The following is a 24,334-nucleotide window of genomic DNA, read 5'->3' on the forward strand; positions in this document are numbered from 1 at the left end:
GGTAATACATAAGGAGATTCAGTAATGTCTGATTTACTAGATTTCTTCCTTGAAGAATCGCGTGAAGAAGTTCTTCTGCTATTTGTAATACTACTAGAGTTGTGCCTCGGGATACTTGTATGTAAGGGGTCAAAGACTTCGGATTGTATCGAATCAACTGTAAAATTAAGCACGGATAATGGTTCAAAAGTGTTTGAAAGTTGGAGTTTCATAACTTTTAAATGTAAAACTGTCACAGTTCAAGTTATCACATTTACAACATTTCCAAACAACACTTGATCTTTCCAAATCTTCAATGTCAGAAGTAAACATAGATAAACAAGACTGGTGGTACCAAATACTACCATCATCTCACGCTAATCCCTCATAGGACATTATGTAACAGGCATGGAGTTCAGATGCATAGCTATTAGTAAAGTTGCTGAAGCAAACATTCACGATTATACAAGTCGGTGAATAGAGTCATCAATATAAGGATTCACATACTGATATTTCAATACGATCTTGAGAAGTGTGCTGAGGAATACACACACAGTAAGTAAATAGCATGCATTGTATTGTGTGTCTGTTTACGCCCGTTTGAACAAAAAGCCGAATTACAGGAACACCCGTGGTGGGCGGCGTCCAGGAAAACAATGTCCGCTCAATATCTCTCAAAAATTTACATCGGGTCATCATGAAAGTTGGGGATACTGTTTGTTGGCATCATATATCACCAATTTTGTTAACCAGCCAGGTCGAAAGTAGTACTTTCGACTTGTGTCCCGCGATGTCTTTGAGCTGTTGAGCATTATAATGCCACTTTTTGTATACTTTGAAAAGTCCGGTTATGGTTTGCGTACAGGGTAATATTCGGATTAAAGTTTGCATAAAACAGATACGTATCTTTATAACAACTTAAGTTAGCAGTTGGAGACTTCACACACGTCTTTGGGATCATAACACGAGGTCACCGAAAATGTGCCCCTTATTATACTCAAAACTTTCAGATTACGTTTGCGTGCAACACCTAAAATGTTCAGCTTACGTTGACAGCGGAAAAAAATGTGTGCGCTATTTTGTGGCGGCTATTGTTTTATTGCTTTAAAAATGATGCATAAACATATACATTGATAAACTACATAGTTCATTGTCTCAATTGTTTTAAATATAAGGAATACTTTGGTGAGGATAAACCGCACAACAATGTGCCAAAATGTCCATACCGTTAGAAGTGTCAGTAACTTGCAAATATAAGTTGTGCAAAATATTTTTTTCAGGTATTTCAAACAGGCTGTTTAATAAAATTAACTTCAAAAGAAGTTTCTTTTCATCGAACACATGACTAGACTGATGCTTGATGTTTGTGTCGTCTTTATAGCGGCGACTTTGCTGCAGACGACAGATGCTCGACGTGGTGGAGGCAGAAACAACAATCCGGGTATACTCATCATGTGACTTATCTCATTTTTAACATTATCATTTTAACAAATGGTAATTATTTTGGAACCCAGGATAGGTTAAATAGCGAGAACTCACTTTATTTTGAACGAACACAAATATATACATGTACTTATTATATTTGTATGCCCCCGGATCAAATGATCGGGGATATATTGTTTTTGGCCTGTCTGTCTGTCATTCCAGAGGCGTATCCAGATTTTTTTCCGAGGGGGGCTCAACTGGGGAGGGTGCGGGAGGGTTGTACCCTTCCGTCGTTGATTTTTTTTTAAATGGTACCTTCAAATGATGCAATTTCATGCTATCTAATCAGCATTTTGCATGATAAAAGTGCATGTTAAACAAGAACTTGAGTTTAGACATCAAGTGTGAAAGACACACAGACAGACAGACAGACAGACACACAGGGGTAAATCAAATGTCTCTCAAACCAGTATTTTGTTTTAATAACATTACTACGCTTTAAATAATTATAGACACGACTAAAATAAGAAAAAAAAACCAGTTTAATTGCTTTTAAAAAACTTACTACAACAGAAATAGTCCAAATTTATGCCTTTTCCATGCATTTTTTTCGGTACTCTTCATTAAACTTGCGCATAAATTGCAGACCACTGCGCTAGTGTAAACACATAATTTCAAGTATTTGATTTATTTTAAAGAAAATTCGTTTACTTTTCACGATTCCCAGAAATTGTTGCATGGAACAATCTGTGCAATCAAATAGCGCAGTTTATCACTTACAGTCAATGAAGCTGGCAGTTTAGCTGGCGAAGGTTAGATCGTCTGTACACAAGCCTGGGGCTAATCACACAAATTGACAGCTGTTAATGGCCTAATTAGAGGCATATGACAGGAAATACACAAGTGGATTGGAACTGTAAGGGGCTCATTTTTTTTAAATCGTATCTTGCCAGCCAGCTGGGGGGGGGGGGGGCTTGAGCCCCCTAGCCCCCCACCTAAATACGCCTCTGCATTCTGTCTTCAAACTTTAACCTTGCATTAAAGTTTTGCAATAACTTTTGCGATGTTCATATAAGGTCATCCTTCAAGGTCAAAAGTAAACAAATACAATCCAAGGGAAGTAATAAGCTTTAAAAGGGAGATTATTTAAAAGCGGCGCAATATGGGGCATTGTGTTTCTGAAAAAACACATCTCTTGTTAAATTAAACATGTATATATACAGAGGGTCGATATTCGGCAAACGCAACACCCGTGTTTTCAATTAACACCAATTTCGTTTCAACGCAAAAATCGTTATTATTTAAGTAGAGTATAAAACAAGTTAGAATACACGTGTACTTATATATTATACTCTATAAATGAAAAAATGTTTTAAATAAATGTATAATACAGAAGCACATGATTATCTATATAATTTTACTTTTTGTTATATATATATTTTTGTGTTACCGTTTTGGCAAAAAATAGCTAAACATGAAAGCCTTTTATGTAATTTCAAATTTCATAAAATAATTGGATGCAATATATTATCGATAGCGGAATTCTGCGAAGATATTAAACGTTTACGTAAACTTTTTTTCCAGGTCGACTTAACCGCTTTTCCGTTAAATCACTGCGAACGAAAGGAGTTTCGTAACAACACACTACCAGAAACATTTCCATTGCAGGATTTCCAGTGACCGAGCTTGACCTCGTTTTGAACTACAAGATAAAAATACCGGACTGTTTCATTGGAAACATGAAAAGGGGTTTCCGTAAAGAACGTCGTCAACGGGTGAGTTTTATAGGTTTTAGATTTATGTGAAACGAAACTGAAAAGAGTAAAAGAAAGTTATATAGTTCACAGACCGCTAACATTAAATACGTTATCACGATGTCCAAAACGATAATTGTTTATTTATTATGAGCACATCCCTTCTTCGATCAGAAACCGGTTATTCAATATGAACAAGCCCAATTAATAGTTGACAAATGTCACTAGAATATCGATCATCGACTTTGTTGGACCATCATTAGAAAATACATAATGCACACCCTTTTTCAGAAAAAGAAGGTTGGCATATACACGGACAAGAACGGACACGGATCTTTCGCCTGTGAAGCGAGTAAAAGCAATAATTCGCAGTTAAGCTGCGATATCGTGAGTACACTCTGTGATCATTGTCGACTTAGCGATGTATTTGTGTCTGTTCTCTTCTGTTAAACGTAATTCATAAATGTATTTATAATTTTCCCAGCATGAGCTCATGTTTCATATTTATAATGTCATGGCGGTAACCGTTCTTTTTTTATCAGAGCGGGTTTGTGCATTTCAATGGCACGGCCTGCTTCATCGGAGGCGGAGTTAACGAAACTGTGTGTTATAACGTTACCACGGAAAGATACCTGAAATGCCGTATCCCACCTGATGGTACAATATTGCATAGTCTTTTTATCGGGACTCAAGTTGTGGCATCGGAAGAGTTTAAGATACACGTTATACTTAAAAGATTCATTTTAAGATTATTGTATTTTGAAACAGTTGGTTTCGCACACTTACGCATCATATTCCGATTTAATTCTGGTTCATGGCCGTCAATCACTGGCGACACCCCTTTTTGAGACGCATTAATAAATGAGCCAATGCTACTTCCGAGGTGGCGCTCAGGCCCGGATGTTTCGAAATTTAACGGATAATTTTGCAGGGTGATATGGCTTTATTTTTTGTCAACTTATTTCGAATTATTTTTTAAAAATCGGCTAATGCAGAACGATGCAGCGAAAATAGAACATAAAGTCATCCCAAAATGTACAAAACATACAATCACAACCTATTCGGAAACGTGATGACCTTTATCAGTTGTTGCATGGTAGAATTCGTATAAGCAAGTCGATGTCTTTTGCATGTGTGACGGGCACATTCCCAGCCTTTTAAACCGCTCATTACATAAAACGATTGCTTTGAACATGCACAAGTCAATGCATGCTCAAAAACAGTGGCTTCTAGTCGATTAAATAGATATAGTTGCATTTTTCAAAAAGAGATGGAGCCAATGCCATGCAGGTGGCGCCGATGAACATCTATATCTATTTTAAAGCGAGATATTTGATATAATGTTTACAGGACTTACATTTTTTTATTAGTTGACTGCTTCAGCACATTTGAGTCGAACGTGCGTTTTTAATAAGATAAAGTAGTAAACTTACAATGTCTTGGTGGATTTAAACGTTCGTCTGTGTAAGGTAAGAACAATAAACATGTAATATGCAAAAAAGTTTACGGTAAAAGACCGAGCTATCTTCACTTTCTTGAGTTGATAGTGAGAAAAACAACATATATGAGCCTAATAAAGATTCATTGACCTTGACCTTTTAGTAAATTAACCATTTGGATTAAGGACACAAATTATCGTTTCAATAAGTATTATATTATATTAATTTCGTGAATTATTATACTGTGTACAAAAATTGCTGTCGATTAGCTTTTTTGATAATGTTGAGAACTTAGATATTGGTTTCATTGAGTATTACACATGTTTGGTATATATCGCACAGTATGCTTTATTCATGTAAGTGACTTTTTAATTGAGTTGATAAGTTATATATTAAAAAAACTACATCTAATTAATCATAGAATGTGTTTATGTTCTGTAAAGATTTGGGCCTTCGTATGTTCGTTGAAAAATAAAGTAAATATAACAAATAACATTATCTATCAAATGCACGTTATGTGATGATATAATTGCGATTTAATTGGGTGGAAATTTGTTCGTCACACATGACAAATTAATCGAAATGCTTTTTAAATCCACCATGCCACAACCTATTAAGGTTCTAACGTTTTTATACGGGATGAGAATGAAAGTTGCTGTACATTCTTGATGAATTAATCTTCGCTGAATCGCACTACATTGCCCGATTTTAAACATAATGCGATATATGCTGAAAAAAAACCATATCAAACCTGATCACCCTGTAAAGTTATCCATGAAATTTCACAACATCCGTGCCTGAGCGCAACCCCGGAAGTTGAATTTGTTCATTTACTAATGCATCTCAAAAAGAGGTGGCGCACGTGATTTACGGCCGTGTGGTTTCAGAATGTAAAAAACAATAGGAATTCGATTGAGCAAAATCGAAGCCTTTGCTTGTCAACATCTGTTGCGTACTGTTTTGTTTTAGTTGTGAGAGCGAATAGTTTCGGTACTATGCAACGGTTAGCAGATTTACAGGCTCGTGGCCGTCGCTCCATTCTCCCGTCGCCGGGATTCAAAGTTGTTGAAACTGCGTTTGCACTGGACGAAGCATTAATGAAACAGTACGTTACTTGACTCTAGGCACTTATTGATATGGCATAAGTCACCACGAGTGGACAATATCAATAAACAAAATATTATTTCGCCCGGTGCATTTATAGCACTCATTTTTAAAAAGTTGATAGCTGCAATTCTTTTTTGCAATTTGATTCATTGATTTTTTTACTGATTAATAAAACATGTTCTTTTAAGATTCCTCATTAATACTATCTTTTAGGTTTCTATGTGACATGAACATTTGCAGAACACCAAAAGTTATTTTCATGTGTTTTATACACTATTAATCTGAAAGAAATCTTCTCCGCACGACCGTCAGTGTATCTGTCTGTTATACCTGTCTGTTAACTTGTATGTCTTTTTGTCTGTCTGTGTGTCTGTCTTTCTGTCTGTCCGTACGACCGTCGATCCGTCCGTATGTCATGACAAATTTGTATAGAAAAGTTTGAATTCACTTTTCAAAGCGCACATTTTACACTTCCCAGTATCGTTCCTTACGATATGAAGTTGAAAATGTGTGATTCTTTTATCACCCTTCGTTCAAAATTACACATGTTTGTTTCCCCTTTTCAACCTAAATCTTCATTTATATAATTGTTACTCAAGATCCTTTAGTATTTGGTATATAGTATTGTATTGCGATTGTCTTGTGACTTTGTTTAATTTCTTCCCCTGTCGCACAGACTGGTTTAATTGATACAACTTACTACATATAACTACCTGCAGTAATTCGTCACGCATGTGACACGCTCTAGTTATAATTGATCCAATGTCAGATTCTACGATCGCCACCCGGGAAACACGACGGCTGCCGAAGCAGAAGTTGAACTCTTCGTTGCACTGTTGGTAAACGAGGTAGGCACTGAGTCAGTACTGATAGATTGTATAAACATTTTAAATTATTTTTATTTTACGTGGAAATCTCTGAAAAGCCCACGGAATCGCATACTCTCCGAAAAGCCGACCACTCCATTTACTTTGTAAAAGTCTAATATAAAACAATTGGGGTTTTCCTTTAAAATAGATTAATTGGATCAATAAAAATAGATTAATTGGATCATATGATTGTCATAGGAATCACATATCAATAAAATAGATTAATTGGATCATACTATTGTCATAGGAATCACATATCCGCTTAAGCTCATTGTGGAACCCCAAGTAGCTCCTGTCTACGTAAACGGAACACATATATAACCCCAAGCTCCTGTCTACGTAAACGGAACACATATATAACCCCAAGCTCCTGTCTACTTAAACGGAACACATATATAACACAAGCTCCTGTCTTCTTAAACGGAACACATATATAACCCCAAGCTCCTGTCTTCTTAAACGGAACACATATATAACCCCAAGCTCCTGTCTTCTTAAACGGAACACATATATAACCCCAAGCTCCTGTCTTCTTAAACGGAACACATATATAACACAAGCTCCTGTCTACTTAAACGGAACACATATATAACCCCAAGCTCCTGTCTACGTAAACGGAACCCATATATAACACAAGCTCCTGTCTTCTTAAACGGAACACATATATAACCCCAAGCTCCTGTCTACTTAAACGGAACACATATATAACCCCAAGCTCCTGTCTTCTTAAACGGAACACATATATAACCCCAAGCTCCTGTCTTCTTAAACGGAACACAAATATAACCCCAAGCTCCTGTCTTCTTAAACGGAACACATATATAACCCCAAGCTCCTGTCTTCTTAAACGGAACACATATATAACCCCAAGCTCCTGTCTTCTTAAACGGAACACATATATAACCCCAAGCTCCTGTCTTCTTAAACGGAACACATATATAACCCAAGCTCCTGTCTACTTAAACGGAACACATATATAACCCCAAGCTCCTGTCTACTTAAACGGAACACATATATAACCCCAAGCTCTCTGTCTACTTAACGGAACACATATATAACCCCAAGCTCCTGTCTTCTTAAACGGAACACATATATAACCCCCAAGCTCCTGTCTTCTTAAACGGAACACACTATATAACCCCAAGCTCCTGTCTTCTAAACGGAACACATATATAACCCCAAGCTCCTGTCTTCTTAAACGGAACAATATATAACCCCAAGCTCCTGTCTTCTTAAACGGAACACATATATAACCCCAAGCTCCTGTCTTCTTAAACGGAACACATATATAATCCCCAAGCTCCTGTCTTACTTAAACGGAACACATATATAACCCCCAAGCTCCTGTCTTCTTAAACGGAACACATATATAAACCCAAGCTCCTGTCTTCTTAAACGGAACACATATATACCCAAGCTCCTGTCTTCTTTAAACGGAACACATATATCCTGTCTCTTAAACGGAACACATATATAACCCCAAGCTCATGTCTACTTAAACGGAACACATATATAACCCCAAGCTATGTCTACTTAAACGGAACACATATATAACCCCAAGCTCCTGTCTACTTAAACGGAACACATATAACCCCAAGCTCCTGTCTACGTAAACGGAACACATATATAACCCAAGCTCCTGTCTTCTTAAACGGAACACATATTAAACGGAACACATATATAACCCAAGCTCCTGTCTTCTTAAACGGAACACATATATAACCCCAAGCTCCTGTCTTCTTAAACGGAACACATATATAACCCAAGCTCCTGTCTTCTTAAACGGAACACCCCAAGCTCCTGTCTTCTTAAACGGAACACATATATACACATATATAACCCAAGCTCCTGTCTTCTTAAACGGAACACATATATAACCCCAAGCTCCTGTCTACTTAAACGGAACACATATATATCCCCAAGCTTCTGTCTACTTAAACGGAACACATACATAACCCCAGCTCCTGCCTACTTAAACGGAACACATATATAACCCCAAGCTCCTGTCTACTTAAACGGAACACATATATAACCCCAAGCTCCTGTCTACTTAAACGGAACACATATATAACCCCAAGCTCTTGTCTACTTAATCGGAACACATATATAACCCCAAGCACCTGTCTTATTAAACGGAACACATATATACCATTATATCCAATGTCTTAGCTCCTGTCTATTTAAACGGAACACATATATAACATAATATCCAATGTCTTAGCTCCTGTTTACTTAAACGGAACACATATATAACATAATAGCCACTGTCTTAGCTCCTGTCTATTTAAACGGAACACATATATACCATAATATCCAATGTCTTAGCTCCTGTTTACTAAAACGGAACACATATATAACAAAATATCAAATGTCTTAGCTCCTGTCTTCTTAAACGGAACACATATATAACATAATATCCAATGTCTTAGCTCCTGTCTACTTAACTGTCTACTTAAACGGAACACATATATACCATATTATCCAATGCCTTAGCTACTGTCTACTTAAACGGAACACATATATAACATAATATCCAATGTCTTAGCTCCTGTCTACTTAAACGGGACACATATATAACATAATATCCAATGTCTTAGCTCCTGTCTTCTTAAACGGAACACATATATAACATAATATATAATGTCTTAGCTCCTGTCTACTTAACTGTCTACTTAAACGGAACACATATATACCATATTATCCCAATGCCTTAGCTCCTGTCTACTTAAACGGAACACATATATAACATAATATCCAATGTCTTAGTTCCTGTGTAATTGAACGGAACACATATATAACATAATATCCAATGTCTTAGCTCCTGTCTACTTAAACGGAACGAATATATAACATAATATTAAATGTCTTAACTCCTGTCTACTTAAACGGAACACATATATAACATAATATCCAATGTCTGAGCTCCTGCCTAATTAAACGGAACACATATATAACATAATATCAAAAATGTCTTAGCTCCTGTCTACTAAAACTGAACACATATATAAAATAATAGCCAATGTCTTAGCTCTTGTCTTCTTAAATGGAACACATATGTAACATAATATCCAGTGTCTTAGCTCCTGTCTACTTAAACGGAACGCATATATAACACAATATCCAATGTCTTAGCTCCTGTCTACTTAAACGGAACACATATATACCATAATATCCAATTCCTTATCAATGTGGAACTTCAAGCTCCAGTCTACTTAAATGGAACACATATATACCATAATATCCAATGTCTTAGCTCCTGTCTACTTTAACGGAACACGCATATAACATAATATCCAATGTCTTAGCTCCTGTCTACTTAAACGGAACACATATATACTATAATATCCAATGTCTTAGCTCGTGTCTACTTAAACGGAACACATATATTACATAATATCCAATGTCTAAGCTCCTGTCTACTTAAACGGAACACATGCTTACCATAATATCCAATGTCTTAGCTCATGTCTACTTAAACGGAACACATTTTATAACATAATATCCAATGTCTTAGCTCCTGTCTACTTAAACGGAACAGATATATAACATAATATCCAATGTTTTAGCTCCTGGCTACTTAAATGGAATACATATATAACATAATATCCAATGTCTTATCTCCTGTCTACTTAAACGTAACACATATATAACATAATATCCAATGTCTTAGTTCCTGTGTTCTTAAACGGAACACATATATAATATAATATCCAATGTCTTATCTCCTGTCTACTTAACCGGAACACATATATACCACAATATCCAATGTCTTAGCTCCTGTTTACTTAAACGGAACACATACATAACATAATATCCAATGTCTTAGCTCCTGTCTACTTAATCGGAACACATATATAACATAATATCCAATGTCTTAGCTCCTGTCTTCTTAAACGGAACACATATATACCATACTATCCAATGTCTTATCTCCTGTCTACTTAAACGGAACACATATATAACATAATATCCAATGTCTTAGCTCCTGTGTACTTAAACGGAACACATATATACCATAATATCCAATGTCTTAGCTCCTGTCTACTTAAACGGAACACATATATAACATAATATCCAATGTCTTAGTTCCTGTCTACTTAAACGGACCACATATATAACATAATATCAAATGTCTTATCTCCTGTCTACTTAACCGGAACACATATATACCATAATATCCTATGTCTTATCTCCTGTCTACTTAACCGGAACACATATATAACATAATATCCAATGTCTTATCATTGCAATATCATCGTTAAAGAATGTTGTCAAACAACATTCCCTTTAATTGTCATTCGCATGTGCGGTTTTTATATCTTATATATCCTTAAAATCAGTGTAACTTCCCAATCCAATTACATCTTGCTGTAGGTTAGATCTGCTTGACACGGACGGAAGCAGAGGGTTGCTAGGTTTGGCTGAACTTGGTTCGGTATATGATGACTCGAAGGACAGGTACTCCATCAACGAGTTCACAATCGAAAATTGGCCTTTGTGACGTCACAAGAAATGGGACACTCGTAAGTTGGGACATCTCTTCTGTGACATCCTGCATAACAAGTAGAGATTCGTTCATACTTATTTTCTACAATTCTTATTCTCAAGTAGTAGGTTTTAGCTCGGCTGTTTTCGGAGAAAACCCGAAATATTGTCATAGCCAGCTCGTCGTGGCCGTGTCCGCCGTCGTGTCGTCCGCCATGCTAAAATCTTAACATTTAGTTAAGGTTTTGAACATTTGCTCTTAAATCAAGGTGCTTCAACCTACAACTGTGAAACTTTATATGAAGTTGTACCTTGATTAGTTCTACATGCAACACCCATTTTTGGGTCACTAGGTCAAAGGTAAAGGTCACTGTGACCTCTTTAAAAAATTAATGTTATGCTTGAGAAACGTTAGTTCGTGTTTTACTTTGGTTGAACGATAAACGAATTTAAAACCCATTTATGCCTAGCGTCTAGAAAAAAGGCCTAAGCAAACAACGTAGACGCAGATGAGACGCCACATGATGCGGCGTCTCATCTGGGTCTTTGCTGTTTGCTTAAAGGATTTTTTGTAACAAATATTCTAAATATAAAAATAAAAACACTAGCCATCCCAATTTTTTAAAATAAATTTATCCAATTTAGAAGGATGGAAGAGTCCACTAGGCTGAAATGGGATACCTCAAGCACGACCGACGCAAATTCCTCTTTACTTGCAAAATCACAAATTCCCGAATAAACATGTCCACGAATAAATCTTTAAACAACAACAACAACAACACGAAATTTCATGTCGACGAATATAAATGATTTGACGCTATTCACAGACTTGGAGCTGACCATGATTCGACGGAAGAATGCCTACCCGGAAAGAACGTGATGTCCGCCCACATGTTTGCGCCTTCCGCGAGCACCGCAGACACCTACAGCAGGTTCTCAAAATGCAGCACCGATCAAATCATCAGCCACTTGAATCGGTTATTACACATGATTTGTCGCTGTTGTTGAAAACGACTACGATAGCATTAATATTAAAGAATTTTTTTTTTACAAGCCCCGCGGTTTTATCGACGTTAAAAGTCAGTCACTACTCCCTTTGTGTTCCAACTCATTGAAGGACCATGCTCTTAATTATCCATTATATGCATCTTTTAACGATTTAAAAACCTGAAAGTTATTAAACGTTGCAACGATGAACATTGAATAATTTGGAGATTTCTGTTGTTGTCGTTTTATTCTGTGATACTACGAGGATTGTTTATATTAAGCATAACTCATTGTAAGAGCACAGATGGTCGAGTGGTTTAAACGCTAGACTTTTACTTCAGGACTCCAGGTGTCAGTGGTTCGAGCCGAATGAAGAGTTACTGTTTTTCTTTTTTTAATTGTATTCGTATTTTTTTACTGGAGCTTTTTAGATCCAATGTTTACATTTATCAATGCAAAGCATTTAATGGACAAACTTCAATACATGCCAAAATATGTGAAAAGGCCCATTTAATAATAAAATCGAGTATTGTGTTGTGAACAGTCTACCTTATATATTAGACTTATAACGTTAAATGCATTTTAAACTGCATACACATGAAATGTGCTTGCTAATCTTTTATGATCAGTTCTTCTGTTTAGTCAAGTGCTGCTGTTTGTTTAGTTTACATAAAGTATTGGTATCATTAACCCATTATGCCTAGCGTCTAAAAAAATGCCTTGCATGATGCGGCGTCTAATCAGGGTCTGCGCTGTTTGCTTCATTTCTGTAAGAATCAACCTTGCATATAGAAATAATTATACTAGACATCCCTAATTTTGGAAATAAATTGATCCAATTAAGAAGGATGGGAGAGTCCACTAGGCATAAATGGGTTGATTACATATTTTGTTGTTGTTCAACAGACATTCGAATTGCACGGCCAATAATGGTTTCACGGACGAGAAGTTCAGAGCCTCGTTTTGCAGCGGCCTGCTTGGTCAGCGAGCAAACAGCCTTGACCTTCAGTGTCAGAAGCGATCTGGCTTTTCCGGAAGTACCGTGTGCGACGGGGTAAGCGTTAAGTGTTACTAAACAAACTAGGATGTTCCACGTGAAAATTCCTATGCCGCTGCTTGTGTTATCTAATTACTCTTATTATTAGGGAAACTTGATCCTTTTTTATCAAGATACATTAGTCTTGCTTGTCGTGACGGAAAGGTGTTTGCATTTTAAAGTAATAAAAATATGTTCACATCGCTAATCTTTTTTTCTGCAGACTATCAGCGGCGATGAGGGCTGTTGCGAATATGGTCAAGTTAATTGTGAAGATGCCAGCGGCGGATGCAACGTTAGCCTCGGATTCGTATGGAACGGAACTCCGTGCGGCAGCGAACGGGTGAGGTTAAACAAACTTTTGCTGTTATTTTTTTTTTAACTCAGACGAATTTAATTATATAATATCATGCCGTCATAATGAACTTGAACACGATCTTTAATACAGCATCGCATATTTGCAGATGTGCTTGAAAGGAAGATGCGTGCCTAACTTTCGACATATGCAATACTACGACCACTACGATCCCAACAACAGCCACGAGATCCACAACAACAACCACTCGGCCAACAACAACAACCTCTTGGCCCACAACCACAACAAGGCCCACAACAACAACTACGCCAACAGCAACCAATAAGCTCATAACTTCCCAGCCCACAACCACCAAGTCAAAAAGCACTAGGGCCAAAACACCAACCATAGAGGAAGGACAAGATGAAATTAATGATGATGGAGAAGATTATTTAAACAGTAGCACTAGGGCCACAACACCAACCATAGAGGAAGGACAAGATGAAAATAATGATGATGGAGATGATTATTTAAACAGTAGCACTAGGGCCACAACACCAACCATAGAGGAAGAACAAGATGAAGATAATGATGATGGAGATGATTATTTAAACAGTAGCACTAGGGCTTCACCACCAAACACGGGGGAAGGACCAGCTGAAAATAATGATGATGGAGAAGATTATTTAAACAGTAGCACTAGGGCCACAACACCAACCATAGAGGAAGGACTAGATGAAAATAATGATGATGAAGAAGATTATTTAAACAGTAGCACTATGGCCACAACACCAACCGCGGGGGAAGGACCAGATGAAAATAATCATGATGAAGAATATTATTTAAACAGTAGCACTATGGCCACAACACCAACCGCGGGGTAAGGACAAGATGAAAATAATGATGATGGAGAAGATTATTTTAACATTTTAACAGTAGCACTAGAGCCACAACAGCAACCACGGGGGAAGGACTAGATGAAAATAATGATGATGGAGAAGATTATTTAAATAGTAGCACTAGGGCCACAACACCAACCATAGAGGAAGGACTAGATGAAAATAATCATGATGAAGAAGATTATTTAAACAGTAGCACTATGGCCACAACACCAACCGCGGGGGAAGGACCAGATGAAAATAATCATGATGAAGAATATTATTTAAACAGTAGCACTATGGCCACAACACCAACCGCGGGGTAAGGACAAGATGAAAATAATGATGATGGAGAAGATTATTTTAACAGTAGCACTAGAGCCACAACAGCAACCACGGGGGAAGGACAAGATGAAAATAATCATGATGAAGAAGATTATTTAAATAGTAGCACTAGGGCCACAACACCAACCATAGAGGAAGGACTAGATGAAAATAATCATGATGAAGAAGATTATTTAAACAGTAGCACTAGGGCCACAACACCAACCATAGAGGAAGGACTAGATGAAAATAATCATGATGAAGAAGATTATTTAAACAGTAGCACTAGGGCCACAACACCAACCGCGGGGGAAGGACCAGATGAAAATAATCATGATGAAGAAGATTATTTAAACAGTAGCACTAGAGCCACAACACCAACCACGAGGGAAGGACTAGATGAAAATAATGATGATGAAGAAGATTATTTAAACAGTAGCACTATGGCCACAACACCAACCGCGGGGGAAGGACAAGATGAAAATAATCACGATGAAGAAGATTATTTAAACAGTAGCACTAGGGCCACAACACCAACCGCGGGGGAAGGACCAGATGAAAATAATCATGATGAAGAATATTATTTAAACAGTAGCACTATGGCCACAACACCAACCGCGGGGTAAGGACAAGATGAAAATAATGATGATGGAGAAGATTATTTAAACAGTAGCACTAGGGCCACAACACCAACCGCGGGGGAAGGACAAGATGAAAATAATGATGATGGAGAAGATTATTTAAACAGTAGCACTAGGGCCACAACACCAACCATAGAGGAAGAACAAGATACAAATACTGATGATGGAGGAGATTATTTAAACAATAGCACAAGGCCCACAACAACAACAACAACCACTTCAACACCAACTACTACTAGGCCCACAACAACATCCACAAGGCCAACAACAACAACCACTAGGCAAACAACAACAACCACTAAGCCCACAACCACAACAAGGCCCACAACAACAACCACTACAACAACAACAGGTACCGCTAGGTCCACAACAACAACCACTAGGACCACAACACCAACCACGGAAGAAGCACCAGAGGAATATTATGATGATGAAGATGATTATTTAAACAGTAGCACAAGGCCAACAACAACCACTTCAACAACAACTACAATTAGGTACACAACAACAACCACAAGACCCACAACAACAACCACTAGGCCAACAACAACAAGCAATAATCCCACAACCACAACAAGGCCCACAACAACAACCACTACAACAACAACTACCGCTAGGCCCACAACAACAACCACTAGTCCCACAACAACCATAACTACTCTTAAAACAACAACTACTAGGCCCACAACAACAACTACTAGGCCCACAACAATAACCACTAGGTCCACAACAACAACGACTAGTCCCACAACAACAACCACTAGGCCCACAACAACAACCACTAGGCCCACAGCAACAACCACTTGGCCCACAACAACCACTATGCCCACAATAACAACCACCAGGTCCACAACAACTACCACAAGGCCCACAACAACTACCACCAGGCCCACAACAACTGCCACTTGGCCCACAACAACAACAACCGCTAGGCCCACAACCACTACAACCACAAGAACTACCACTAGTCCCACAACAACACCCACAGCGCCCACAACCACAACAAGGCCCACAACAACAACTACCGTTAGACCCACAACAACCAGTACAACCACAAGAACTACTACTTTGCCACGAACTACTACTTTGCCTACAACAACATCCACTAAGCCCACAATTTCACAGCCCACAGCAACGAAGTCCAAAAGCACTGAGGCCCCTACACCAGCCATGGAGGAAGGACCAGATAAATATAATTATCATGGCACATGCCTTTAAATCTGCCCGATAACCAGGTAACCTAATATCCCAAAAGATATTAGGCTAGATGACCACGTGACCTCGAATCTCCGTCAGTTTCTCTCCGCGCATGCGCACGCTTGTACTATTTTCTATTAATAAAATATACTTGTTTTCAATTAAAGAAAACAACAAAATACATGTAAAGCACTATTTTTTTAAACATTATTATTTTAACAGCATAATTTCGTCTTTGTGTATTGAATTAATAACGATTGACTCGATTTCTGTGTTGTTTAACAAGATGGAAGCTAGCCTAAGCGTATTGCATGACGTGACGTAACAATGTTTTTGTTCGCGCGTGTTTTTTCCCATATTACATATTTCAACACAAAATACTCGAAAACTAGATATTTTAGAAATATTTCAACGAATGTGACAGGATAAATAGAATAATAGGTTGGTGACAATTTCACTTATCTGGCAAGTCGGAGGAAGTTATAGGGTGCGCCGAAGGCGAACCCGATAAGATCCTCCGACGAGCCAGATAACCATTGTCCATCCACGTCACCAACCTACTATTCTTTATTAATGACGGAGAAGATTTTTAAACAGTAGCACAAGGCCCACAACAACAACCACCGAGAAAGGACCAGATGACTATGATAAGCTCACAACTCACCAGACCACAACTGCTCAGCTCACAACTGCTCAGTTCTCAACTCCCCAGACAACAACCACTAAGCTCACAACTCCCCAGCCCACAGCTGCTCACCTCACAACTCACCAGACCACAGCTGCTCAGCTCACACCTCACTAGACCACAATCACTATGCTCACAACTCCCCAGCCCACAACCACTAAGTCCACAAGCACTAGGCCCACAACAACAACCACGGGGGAAAGACCAGATGAATATAATGATGATGGAGGAGATTTTTAAACAGTAGCACAAGGCCCACAACAACAACCACTGAGGAAGGACCAGATGCATATAATAAGCTCACAACTCACCAGATTACAACTGCTCAGCTCACAACTCACCAGACCACAACCAATAAGCTCACAACTCCCAAGCCCACAACCACTAAGTTCACAACGTCCAAGCCCACGACCACTAAGCTCACAACTCACAAGCCCACAACCACTAAGCTCACAACTCGTTAGCCCACAGATGCTCAGCTCACAACTCACCAGACCACAGCTGTTCAGCTTAAAACTCATCAGACCACGACCACTAAGCTCACAACTCCCAAGCCCACAACCACTAAGCCCACAAGCACTAGGCCCACAACACCAACCACGGGGTAAGGACCAGACGAAAATAATGATGATGGAGGAGATTATTAAAACAGTAGCACTAGGGCCACAACACCAACCACGGGGGAAGGACCAGATGAAAATAATGATGATGAAGAAGATTATTTAAACAGTAGCACTAGGGCCACAACACCAACCACGGGGAAAGGGCCAGATGAATATTATGATGATGAAGAAGATTATTTAAACAGTAGCACTAGGCCCACAACACCAACCACGGGGGAGGGACCATATGAAAATAATCATGATGGAGAATATTTTATTTAAACAGTAGCACTAGGCCCACAACACCAACCACGGGGGAAGGACAAGATGAAAAAAATGATGATGGAGAAGATTATTTAAACAGTAGCACTAGGGCCACAACACCAACCACGGGGAAAGGGCCAGATGAATATTATGATGATGAAGAAGATTATTTAAACACTGAATCCATTCGGAAATGTTGTTATTTGTTGAAAGAAATGAAGTTTTCGATACCATCTTTGTTACCTTAAGGTTACAAATGATTAATATTAAGTTTCGTAATATCTATGAAGTTGCAATGTATTGATAATAAGAATAAATATAATAGTGAACATATCGTGCGTCTACTAAAAACCTCGATAAGCTCGAAATACTTTCGTGGTGAATCGACTACTTTCCTTTTTGTGTTACCGTGTATTTTAGGTATCCTTCTACAAAACAACAGTGGTAAAAGTTTCCTCATTTTAAAATGGGACACTCTCTGATCATCATTTGAAACTCATTTTCTTAGCTCGACCTTTCACCGAATAGTCCCATCGATCTTATTCACAAATTTGTCGGCATCTGCGTAATGCACATCTGAATTTTATAAGTGAAATATTTCCGTTCACACATGTGTTGGAGGTCATTTTGTGAAGTCAATGACCTATTTCCATACCTCTGATATGCAATCTATCATAATTAAGCCTCGTTTTGTTCTTAGAAAATACTGGTTCAAGTTCTGGTGCTTAATATATTTAAAATACAAATTACCATTTATGTGAAAGGTCTTAAGGCACATTGACTGAAGAACATTTATAACTTTGCCCAGCTTTTTAGCGAGTTATGGCCACTTTCATGACCCCAATTGTATATATATATATATATATATATTTAGACAATAACACACGGCAGAGCTGGGCCGGGCGTCTATAATCGGCCCGCTGCCGACATAACGGCCCGAGGGCCTTTGGCCCGAGGGCCATTATTCGGCAAGGGCCGATTGTAGACGCCCGGCCCAGCTCTGTCGTGTGTTATCGTTTATATCACATATCATACTATTTTGGTCCTCCACGAACATTTATACAGAAACAGCTTTACGTACTTTTATTTTCATTCAATTGATTACGCAGTTTAGGACGTACCTCATGTGACGTCATTTCAATGACGAAACTACCTAGACTAACAACAAATCGGACTTGGAGTGTTTTATTTAACAGTTAAATATTTTGTTAAGCATCGAACGATAAGTGTGTGTGTGTTTACGATGGATTAATATAATATTATGAATGTGAATAACAGTGTTGGGATATAAAACTGGAATGAAACTGGTGAGACTGCATTTTCGATTTCGTTAAAATGTCGACTCGAATAACGCGATGTTTTGTTGAACAACTGATGGATTATGCCTAAATTTAAAATAAGCGTCAGTGAATGGTTCTTTAACTGTTAGAAGAAAATCGATGTTGAATTTAAAGGGTAATTTCTTTGATGAATACGTCCTTCCTTTGTCAGTCGATCAAAGAATGTCTATCCTCAAAGAATTGCCTGCTTACATCAAGTCCTTTTAAATGGAAAAGATGGACGGCGATGAAGAAATGTGTCCAGAATTTACTTCGTCATGGAAGCAAATTAAATAAACATGGTTATAACACAACTTCGGTGAGTAGAACAATAACCAGTAGATGATGTTTTACTTCTTTATGACTAAGACTGAATATGGACGCCATATTGTTCAGTATTAGCCGCGCGATCCCATTCTTTTCTGATATGAAAAATCGGCCCGGCTAAGCGGGCTGATATGATTTATATCGGCCCACCTGATATGAATAACGGCCCGCTCGCGACGTCATTTTGTTACTATTTATAGTAACGATATGTGATATATATATATATATATATATATATATATATATATATATATATATATATATATATATATATATATATATATATATATATATATATATGTATGTATGTATGTATGTATGTATGTATATGTGTGTGCAACATCTCAATATTCCTATATGTACAATAAATATTTAACAAATGTCCATGTGTGTCTTTGTAGTCTCATAGATCAGGACGGACCAAGGGGGACAACTCTGATCTAGGATTTAGCGGAGTAGTGTCCCTTTTGTATTGTACTATTTAGATTCCGAGAGGCATTTTGTAAATAACATAATTTTAATTAACCAGCATTGTCAAATATATTGATGTTGTTTACACGCAGACCTAGCCGAATATGTCGTTTCGGGCCCTTCGAGGCGAGGTCATTTTAACCAACTATAGAAAAACTGTCGAATAAATAACTTTACTTTGCTTTTTAGTGTGGTTCTGAAATTTGGTTTGCAGTATTCCTATACGTACATATTCAATAAATGTCGATGTGTGTCTCAGTATGCTAGTCTCGTATATCAGGACGGACCTCTCATGGTTTTGTTGTATTTGAGAACATTACGAGGATTCCTTATATTGAGTTTAGAATACACGTCATTCTATATCAGTGCGGTTGGCCGAGTGATTTAAGCGCGAGGCTTTCACTCTACGGATCAGTGATTGAGTTCAGTTCTTGTTTTTTCACTGGAGCATTTTATATCAAATGTTTACATTGATCAATATAAACCAGTTAATGACAAACTTCAATAAATGCCAAAATCTGTGAAAAGATCTCTTTAAGATTGCTTTTAAACGTGTTATTGTTTTAAAGAATAATTCTTTTATAATAAATCTTAGATGAAAAATTGTTTACACCATAGTTAACGTCTCAGGAATCTATGTCATGTTCGTGTTACACCATCCCTTCATTTCAATCATAATTCCCGCTGATGCATGTACCCCTGAATAGCACAGATACACATATAACACTATGCATTACATGGCAGTACATTCTTTGGAGCACTCATTAGTCCCGATTGGTAAGCGAATGATCTATGCGGGAAGTTTTTCAAGGAAAAGCGCAGTGTAATTACACTAGACAAAAATAGAGAAATAATGTATAGCAAACAATATTCCGGTTATAAAAGTCATTATTTGGTTTCAACTGAAATATTGCTAAGAAAGCTGGCCAATATCGTACACAGGCATTACAGATGGGGTAATCAAGTGATAGTCAAGAAGGGAACGTTCATGCCGAGGCAGATTTTTATCGCCGTTTTATACCCTTTATTACTTGTATATATTGTTTAAATGCCGCTCACTTTCCAACCATATCAGCAAGAATGTTACTAGCGTTTATGTCATGTTGATATTCGCTGTTTATCTCGACTTTATTCGCTGCGAAAGTTCTTAGCGGGATGACCTAATTAAAGCTTCACTGAAAATATTTGCGTGGAGTAAAGTCGAGATATAAAGCGAATTTTAATACAAAATAAACGCTTATCACATGTTTACTGATATGGCTGGAAAGTGAGCGTCATTTGAAAATTAATCAAAAGTAATGAAGGGTATAAATCGGCGAAAAAGAAGTGTCTCGGCATGGACGTCGCCATCTTGATTATCACGTGATTACCCCCTCTGTCATTAGATGGAAATTCAAAGCTAGTTTTGTGCCACTAAATATATTTTAAGCTAGAAAAAAAGCTTATATGTCATAAACGATTGTCCTGGTAAATTCGGAACAAACTGGCTTAATACAGCCGAAGTTGTATCAACCACTGTCTGATTTTGGTTCTAATAAAGGCTTTTATTATAATGTCAACAGCTTATAACATTTTTATTTCCTTCTATTCAATAGATCCTTTGGTCGTGTCCTCGGTAAGATTATTTCACCGCACACCGAGGTGGCTATAAACATGACATATCTCGTGGCTATAAACATGACATATCTCGTGTCTCAATGGCATTCAATGAAATAATAATTCGTTTTGTTTTTCAGATTCTTTCATGCAATCGTTCATAATCAGACATCAATTTCTTGCCATTCGGAAGTTTTATGGCATTCCTTTACATCGTAGATTGTTGCTTAGAAGCAGTGCATAGCATCGGTAATTGATAGCAAAACGGATGTTATGCGAGTTTTATTTGAAGAATAATCTTTTTCTGCTCTTTGAGGTAAACATGCGTGACAACATGCGCAAGCTAAGAAAAGACATTTTACGTGATGAAAACACACATGCAAATGATCCTTGCGTACACAAATACCATTGTACATGCGCAATTTATTGACATCATTAAATATGGTAGCACGCCTGATTCTGTAACGGACATACAGCATATAAGCCTCAGCCCTTAAGAGGAGTTTAAATGTGTAAATTAATACACTAATGTAAATTATAACAATGACAGATAAATGATTGATTGCGATGGTTTTGTTTATTATCGCTGGGTATTAAATTACCAAAGGAACATGTCAAAATTTTATATACGCATAAATGTTACAGTCTAAACAATACCAACGATCTGAGATTGGGATTATAAACGCTGTATTTAGGTCATCATGCGCTTTCCTTTTAGAAATATTATTTCTTGCTTAAATGTAAGGTTGGACTAACTTTATACATCGTTTTAAATGCCCACTGATTTGAATTGACCGTTTAAGGGTTTGTATTGTCGTGTACTATATTTGCGCTACTATGATGTTTTATAGAAAAAAATGGTTTACCTTCTTTTCATCGCATCCTAATAACATCACTGAAGGTAATATAAAACTTGATAAATTTAAATGGAATGATGCGCTCATGGATGTGTTGTGACCACTGTTAATATATGAGTCGTGTTCTGAGAAAACTGGGCATAATACATGTGCGTAAAGTGTCGTCCTAGATTAGCCTGTGCAGTCCGCACAGGCTAATCTGGGACGAAACTTTACGCGCATGCATTATGCCCAGTTTTTTTCAGAACGCGACTCATATATATAACACATAAAATGATGACATTCAACATCAAATTACTGTAGATGTAAACCATGCTCTTTAAACAACAGTATCACTTTATTAACCTGCCGCAGGAAACATGAAAGTTCATAATACAACCAAACGACGTAACGCGTATTAACGGCAAGAAGGTGGGGTAAAAGATACGATATTTTGAAAAAATCGTAAGTGTAACGCTTTGAGAAAATTCCGTTTTACAAGCTAAATCAAGTATTTGCACATTTACCAAAACGAAAAAAGTCACGTGCAAAAAAAGAAGTCTGATTTCCAACTTAATATGAGAAGTAAGCAATACCAAGCACGTATAAATCCAAATTTATTTTGTCAAGCAATTTAAAATGCAACTTTTAAAAAATCTTCGCATTCATCAACAAATCAAACAAAGTGATTGACTAAAATATTGTAATCATTTATTATTTAGAGAAAATATGCTCTAGATTAGAACGTCTGATGAAGCTGCTTTACCGGAATATGATTTTGTTCTAAATAGACCGATCACCGAGAAGAAAAAATGTACAGTTTTAATAAATAAAAAGTGGGAAGGGAGCAGGAGTTTGATGGTATAGGTGGAGAGTTTTATAAAAACGCCGCTGATGTTATACTTGCGTCGTTGAAAACGAATGTCATTATTTTTGTAATTGTTCGAAATTTCAAGAAGAACGCAACATTCACCTTTGTTTTTGGTACAGTGGAAACAGAGAGGACATCGATTGTATTTATCTGATGAAAAAGAAAAATTATCGTACACTGAAGAAACTTTCATTATTGATGTATTTCTTAATGCGAAATGTATTAACATAAAACTATTCACAACTCATGCATGTATAATGTGACAGTCTTTATACTGTATTTTGAGCCGGTGGCCTTTAATTAAGAAATACATTGTCTTGTATTGTCCTGTTCTCAATAGTTAACTTGTAAATGCTTTCACTTATCGACTAACAGACGCTGACACTATTTTCTCTCATGATAATGGATCTGAAGTGTTTTCCTAACGTTGATGATAACACTTAACATATTGTTAATAAGCGAATTGGCCAATATAGTTTATAGTTCTTTTGTGGTATTCTACAGCAATATGCTATCAATATAAAAATTATTGTTAGGTTCACTGTCAAGTCTACGTCCCCTTCAGTCTTCGACGAGTAAGCACGCGATAACGTTTACCGATGTTTTTCTGGTGGGATTATTTCCTTTGAGAATTTTAATATTCTCCATTCAGTCTCATATTGCGTGACAGCAAGCAACTGTTGATGCTTCAGACATGACTTTGCATGCTTGAAATGCATATACGTTTCCCTTGTATAGGTAAAGCTTTTCATGAGTCATAAAAAAATGTTTTGGCTCAAATCAATAATGTACTTCAATAAAAAATATTTAAATTTGACTTTTAGTTATATCCTGAAGCATTTTGTAATTTACATCTCCGTATAAATTTCACACACTTTTACTGAATGAATAATGTTAAATATAGATTTTGAAGATTTGTGCATGTCATTTCATAGTCTTATTAAAAT

At 37.2% G+C, this 24,334-nt stretch overlaps 2 protein-coding genes across 3 annotated transcripts; both read left to right on the top strand.

Moving 5' to 3' along the window:
• Positions 1-384: 384 nt before the first annotated feature.
• On the top strand, positions 385-13,866 carry LOC127860124 (uncharacterized). 2 transcript variants are annotated; one of them, XM_052397970.1, is made up of 12 exons: positions 385-534; positions 1,260-1,420; positions 3,073-3,179; positions 3,450-3,545; positions 3,701-3,815; positions 5,567-5,702; positions 6,474-6,552; positions 10,948-11,096; positions 11,886-11,990; positions 12,952-13,099; positions 13,305-13,424; positions 13,546-13,866. In XM_052397970.1, exons 2-8 carry the CDS (start codon positions 1,321-1,323, stop codon positions 10,960-10,962), a joined length of 648 nt encoding a protein of 215 aa, XP_052253930.1. In that variant the 5' UTR covers positions 385-534; positions 1,260-1,320; the 3' UTR covers positions 10,963-11,096; positions 11,886-11,990; positions 12,952-13,099; positions 13,305-13,424; positions 13,546-13,866. The 2 variants fall into 2 exon arrangements, with proteins under 2 accessions (XP_052253930.1, XP_052253931.1); XM_052397971.1 differs by lacking the exons at positions 385-534; positions 1,260-1,420; positions 3,073-3,179; ... (2 more) ...; positions 5,567-5,702; positions 6,474-6,552 and having other exon boundaries at positions 10,956-11,096; positions 11,886-12,035.
• A 1,155-nt stretch (positions 13,867-15,021) lies between these two features.
• Positions 15,022-18,301, top strand: LOC127859762 (salivary glue protein Sgs-3-like). Its single transcript, XM_052397269.1, has 2 exons — positions 15,022-15,091; positions 15,206-18,301. Exons 1-2 carry the CDS (start codon positions 15,022-15,024, stop codon positions 16,435-16,437), a joined length of 1,302 nt encoding a protein of 433 aa, XP_052253229.1. The 3' UTR covers positions 16,438-18,301.
• Positions 18,302-24,334: the final 6,033 nt, after the last annotated feature.

Source organism: Dreissena polymorpha, chromosome 15, assembly GCF_020536995.1.
Source record: "Dreissena polymorpha isolate Duluth1 chromosome 15, UMN_Dpol_1.0, whole genome shotgun sequence".
Lineage (NCBI taxonomy): Eukaryota > Metazoa > Mollusca > Bivalvia > Myida > Dreissenidae > Dreissena > Dreissena polymorpha.

What these genes read in the sequence shown, in the direction of transcription:
- LOC127859762 (XM_052397269.1), top strand. Translation starts at nt 15,022, where the DNA reads ATGGCCACAACACCAACCGCGGGGGAAGGACAAGATGAAAATAATCAC. An exon ending in TGAAGAAGATTATTTAAACA is followed by an intron (nt 15,092 to 15,205) that starts GTAGCACTAGGG and finishes CCGCGGGGTAAG; the next exon opens with GACAAGATGAAAATAATGAT.
- LOC127860124 (XM_052397970.1), top strand. Translation starts at nt 1,321, where the DNA reads ATGACTAGACTGATGCTTGATGTTTGTGTCGTCTTTATAGCGGCGACT. An exon ending in AGGCAGAAACAACAATCCGG is followed by an intron (nt 1,421 to 3,072) that starts GTATACTCATCA and finishes TTTCCATTGCAG; the next exon opens with GATTTCCAGTGACCGAGCTT. An exon ending in ATGCCGTATCCCACCTGATG is followed by an intron (nt 3,816 to 5,566) that starts GTACAATATTGC and finishes GTTTTGTTTTAG; the next exon opens with TTGTGAGAGCGAATAGTTTC.